Source organism: Aquarana catesbeiana, linkage group LG03 (genome assembly GCF_042186555.1).
Source record: "Aquarana catesbeiana isolate 2022-GZ linkage group LG03, ASM4218655v1, whole genome shotgun sequence".
NCBI lineage: Eukaryota > Metazoa > Chordata > Amphibia > Anura > Ranidae > Aquarana > Aquarana catesbeiana.
The window spans coordinates 22,670,827-22,676,826 of record NC_133326.1 but is presented as its reverse complement, the minus strand read 5'-3'; the positions used below and the strand labels follow the sequence as shown (position 1 = coordinate 22,676,826).

The 6,000-nt window shown below is 42.5% G+C and overlaps 1 protein-coding gene across 1 annotated transcript in view; it reads right to left on the bottom strand.

Annotated features, from left to right (window-relative positions):
• Positions 1 to 489: 489 nt before the first annotated feature.
• Positions 490 to 6,000, bottom strand: part of IGF1R (insulin like growth factor 1 receptor) — a gene marked incomplete at its 5' end in the record, with an annotated part of 112,840 nt that continues 107,329 nt past the window's right edge. The window contains 1 exon segment of the mRNA XM_073618391.1: positions 490 to 2,206. Within this exon segment, the coding sequence (XP_073474492.1) occupies positions 1,840 to 2,206 (367 nt within the window).

Here is a 6,000-nt window from a genome sequence, read left to right as displayed (position 1 = left end):
GGGGCTCTGGCTCTGATGCTAGGAAGGGATAAACAGCGTTAATATGAGACTGTGTGATGATTTTTTTTTTTTTTTTTCGTTGTCAGTTTTGTTTTTTTGACCTGAGTTATTTGACGCATTGCAACATAACAAAAATGATAAGCTGTGTGAGGAGATAAAAAAGGGACAATAATTACACTGTCTGTATCTTGAGATACTTTGTCTGCACCACCACCCTTCTCTAAACAATTGGTTTTACACTACAATGAAGCACAAATAAAAAAAAAAAAAATAATAATAAAAAACAAAAAACAAAATCATGCCACACATAAAAGGCAATAAACAATTAAATGGCTACCTCTACAAGTTCATTCATGGGAGGTGTACAATGTCGGGAATCATATGACACAATTGGGGGGGCTTATTCATATAAGTGTAGAAACAGCGCGTCACCTTGCGATCCATTAAAGTCTCCCATTCCATCCAATGGAAGTCGCTTGTACATATAACTATTTTTATTGTGTGTGTGTGTGTGTGTGTGTGTGTGTGTGTGTGTGTGTGTGTGTGTGTAAGCCTTAGGGAAACAAGAAGCAAATTTTATAGAACATGAGGAGATGGAAGAGTAGACCTGAAGGTGCTTTTTTTCATTTTTTTTTTTTTTTTCTATCATAGATTAAATACACAAAAAAGATAAAGAAAAAAATAGCAGCCTTTTCTGTACAGACATAGATGAATATCTGAACCATAAAAAAGTTATAAAAGGGACACAAAATGCGTATGTAAATGACGCTATGACCTCACATTGAACTGTAAGGACCTTCTACAAAAGTCTTAGCAAGAAAGAAAAAATCCCACTCTACCCATTCTCCCCCCCCCCCGCCAAATTATGTACTTGTATATATGAGGCCCAAAATAGTAACTTCAGGGAGATGCGGAGACAGCTGGCAATTGCAGGTGAGTCTGTTCTAGAACATTCCAGCACGCGATTCCAGAATTCCAAGTGGCCGACGCATTTTTTTTTTTCCCTTACAATAAAGAAAACCTTCTGCAAAAAAAAAAAAAAGATCTATTATCATTGCTGTTTCTTCCGGCGATCCCCTGAAAATGTCGGCTTAGTCATCTACGTTTGTAACAGACTTCTCGCTGGGTTCGTCCAGATCATGTTTATAACATATATTACATTTACTTTGAATATATGTTATTTCCATGCACACAAAGCAAGACCATTTCCGCCTCAAAAATGATGATTACTCCATAAAAAAAAGACGTCCCCCATTGGATGAGGAGGAAAAAAAAAAAAAAAAAGAATAAAAAAAAAAAAAAGGATCAAGGTGTGCATGGGCTTTGCGATATGAAAAGTGACTTCATACATCCGAACTGTCCATGCTGTAAAAAAAAAAAAAAAAAAAAATCTATTTGGCAAAGACTGGCAGAATTAAATAGATGTCAGGGTTGCAATATGCTTTACCTTTCTTAAATGTGTCTTTTTTTTTTTATATTTTTTTTATAGTGAGCCAAAAGTGAAAAAAGTAGTTTGTTTCCATCTGGCCCAAACGATGCAAAATAAGTGCTTTCAGCCTTGTTGTGTGCAAGAGCAAGTACACACTTACCGTGTCACACAGGCGCAGGTTGGGGCACTGGTCTGACGTACTAGATCCATCCATAAGCAAGTACACCAGTGCTAACTCAGCCAGGAGGCTGAAGTCAAACAAAAAGACAGAAAGTGGATTAGTGTTTGCACTGATTTTTTTTTTTTTGTTGTTGTTGTTGTTGGAGGAAGCCTCCTGTGGGTTATGTCCTACAGGTAAACACAAGGGGGGCTGTGTTTCCACAAGTGTTCCGTCAGACCACAAGCCTGGATCAGCAGGCTGAGGACTGTGGCAGAGGTAGCGCCCTCTCGTTCTTGCGCCCCCCATTCATGTGTGCGTAGGGTTGTCTCTCGTCAAAGCTTGCCCTGAGGACAACTACGCCGGGACCGTTTTCTGCCTTGTGCCCCACATGGTGTTCTGATGTTTGCAAGGTACACGACGGGTCCAATGGAATGCTTTCCATGTTCTCTGCCTCCAGGTCTAGTTCTTCCGTGTCCGGCGGTTTGTTCTCTTCGCTGTAAAAGAAGGACACCTCCCTAAAGTTTGGATCGATCTCGTCTTTAATGCTGCTGATGATCTCCAGGAAAGAGGGTCTCATCTTGGGGTTGTACTGCCAGCACATGCGCATCAACTCAAACCTAGAAAAAAAAAAAAGTGAGAAAAATATTACAAAACAATATGATACATTCACAATATTCTGTGAATTAGGCTGACACATTCATATGTGAATATCTAATAGAGTGGGAACATTTTTTTTTTTTTTTTTTTAAACTCAGATCTTTCAGGTTATTGACACTCCTATGATACAAAAAAAGACGCCACTTGCTCCCATCTATAGCTGGCTATCGCAGTAAGAACCATTGGAAGGCTAACAACAAGTACAAACAAGGCCAAGGATAAATCCCACAGATACCAGGGTGCCTTGACGAGGCTCTGTGGCTTACGCATGCATTTGCAAATGTGTGCAGACTAAACCCCTGCTTTTAACGCATACTGTTAGACAGGTTATTTGGTTGTCTGTGAGCTGGTGGTAAATTAAGCTTTGGTTTTCCCTTGGATTTATCCTTGGCCTTGTTTGTACCTATTGACACTCCTAACCTTATTGAGCCACATGGCATTGGAAGGAGGATTGGGGTCTTTCCAACACAGCGTGACACAGGCTTTGGCAACGTTAGTCAAGTGACGAAGGATTGATTTTTTTGTATATCCGAACTGGCATCTGTGAGCAGTGGAGCAATAAGAAGGCCGGATCCCTCGGGATAGGGAATTCCGTGAATTGTTGGGAGATTCTCTGTACCTCAGACCAGTACTGAAGCTTTGCACAGGACCAGAAGACGTGAGGGAAAGTTCCCTTCTCGTCTCCACATCTCCAGCATCCCTTCGAAGCCTCTGGAAAATATTTACTCAAGACTGACGGGATAAGATACCAACGCGTCAATACTTTATAGTTGGATTCCTGTGTGCGTGTGCAGATGGAGGATTTCAGGCAAAGGTGGATGATATTTTGACGCTGTGCCGCCGTGAAGATCCTAGCAAAATCCCTTTCCCATTTGTCGAGACTTGGCATGATAAAGCAGCCCGTGGAAAGGAGTATATGCTAGATATCCAACAAAGCATCTGCTCTCCGACACACATGCGTCTCAGGACTGCAAACACAAAGTCCCAATTCACCCTATCAAAGGCCCTTCTCCGCATCGGTACTAAGAAATACATAAGGAGAGCCCGTTTGACTGGCGAAGTGGACCAGATTAAGTACTTTACCCGTGTTGTCCCTGGTGTCGCGGGAAGGGATGAAGCCCACTTGGTCAAGGTGGACCAGTTTGGGTAACAAAGATTGGAGCTGAGAGGCCAGTATTTTGGTAAAGAGCTTCAGGTCCACATTGAGCATTGAAAATCGGCCGATAGTTGCTACAAACAAAGGTATCTTTCCCTTCTTTTGGAATAACCGAGACGTGGTCTAACAGTGACGCCGGGGGGGGGGGGGGGGAACGAGGTAGTCTGTCCTAGGCCATTAAACTTTTACCTTATGTGGACCTAACAGAGGCAGAAGGGTCTTGTAGTACTGTATAGTGAACCCCTCTGGGCCTGGTGCTTTTGCTTGTTTGGCTGACTTCACAGCTCTGCTCAGCCCTCGACAGTGATCTTGACTTCAAGCTCTCCCCGAATCGGGGATGGGAAGCGCGACAAGCATGCTGAAGAAGTAATCTTCAATGGAAGAGGAGGGAGGGGGTTGTATAGGGAGGAATAAAATTCCCCAAAGGTATGGGCGATATCCTTGGGTAAGGAAATTCTTTGTTTGTCCGTACCCTTACGTTGGGCCTGTGCTAGCCATTTGCCACACTTGTCACCCGATTCATACACCAGCTTCTTGCAAGATTGGAGTGCTTTAGCTTTGTAATGAAGAAGAACGGAGACCTGTCGACAGAGATGAGCAAGTTCTGTCCCTAAAGATGGGATCAGTGTTCTTTTATGCTGCAGCTCAAGAATCTGCATATCGGCTAACAGTTTTGTCAATTGTGCTTCTCTCGCCTTTTTAACACGGGAGCAGTGTTTGATCAGGGTACCCCGTATGATCGCCTTTTGGGCTTCCCACACTATACCTGGGTCACTCTCAAGGGTGGCATTCGTCTGAAAATAAGCTGTGAGTTCTTAGGCCACGTCAGTCAAGACCTCTGGGATCTGAAACAGACTCTCATTCAGGCGCCATCTCAAATCCAAAGTGGAGGTAGAGGCTGACAGGGAGAGATGCAGCATAACTGGTGCGTGATCAGACCAGGTTATGTGACTGATAGAGACGTCTAGGACAAGAGGAAGTAGTTTGTGAGGGACCAGAAAGAGGTCGATCCTGGAAAACAACTGGTGACGTGCGGAGAAGAAAGGGAAATCTTGTTCTCTGGCATGGAAAATGTGCTAGGGGTTTACAAGCTGCAGGTTATGAAGTTTTTGCTGTATATCATTCCTGGAACTGAGGGGAACAGAGGAAGTACCAGAGGAGGTATCCATGCTAGGGTCAAGCGATATTTCATACTTTCTTCTCTAAAACACATCCAATAAAAAAAATGTAAAAAATCTAATTTCTTCATCAATTTAGGCCAATATGTAATCTGCTACATATTTTATGGTAAAAAAACCAAAACAATAAGTGTATATTAATATAGTGTCTACAAACTATGGGATATATTTACGGAATTTTTATTTATTTATTTCATTTTTTTTTTCCTAGTAATGCCCGTGATCAGTGGGACTGCGATATTGCCGCGGCCCAATTGGACACTGACTGACACTTTTCTGGGAACCAGTGACACCAATACATTGATCAGTGCTAAAAATATGCACAGTCACTGTACTAATAACACTAGCAGGGAAGGGGTTAACATCAGGGGAAATCAAAGGGTTAACTGTGTGTCTAGCTGGTGATTCAGTGTAGTGGGGGAGGTGCTTTTACTAGTGAAAGGTATAGATCGGTGCTCCTGTTTTACAGGGACACAGGATCCATGCTTTCTGCACTAACAGAATGGCAATCTGCCTTGATTACATAGGCAGATCACCGTTCTACCTGTGTACCGAACGATCAGCGGGTACCGGTGAACATCGGGTTTGCAGGACTGGAGAGAACCGCCGGTGGTGCGTCCTTGCACCCGATACCCGGAACTGCGTGATCATGTGTGTGTGTAATATATATACATACATACATACATACATATGTGATCCTGTGCAGTGTGGATGCCCTATAGCAGTAAATGTACTATGGGGCGGTGGATAGCAAAAAAAAAAAAAAAAAAAAAAAAAAAGGAGGTCAAATCACTGTTCCAAACAATATCAGCAATGATACATTTCAACATCTAATTTTTCCAAGATATTCAAACACTTTTAGATTGTAAGCTCTAACGAGCAAGGTCCTCGATTTCTACTATATTGTATCTGACTGTACTTTCTGCCCTAGCGTTGTAAAAGCACTGCACAAACTGTTGGCGCAATATAAATCCTGTATAATAACTCAAAAATATTTATAGATATTCAGAAATTTTAAAATAAAAGCAATCGATAAAATGTACTGGTCCAATGGGAAGCAAAGAGCCCAATAGACTAGTATCCTCACAAACACACATCAGTTTTCATAAAGTGTGGGGTCCATGGATCCATTGACGTGGACGCTCTCCACTGAGAGTGACAACTCTGTGAGGAACTCATCAGGGGGGGGGGCCCTGCACCAAGCTCCCCTGTATCCATTCCTTTCTTTCCCACCAATCATACCCTCCTGACTGTCTTAACTTTTTTCTGCCCCCCCCCCCCCCCCCTTCTTCTCTTATCTTTAACTCGACACATCTAGATAACAGGCCTTTAAAATGTTCCCACTTCTTCTCCATACCTACCGTGAACATTTTCCAGTCTGGGAATTGAAGACAACAAAACCAAATCGCCAACCAATTTC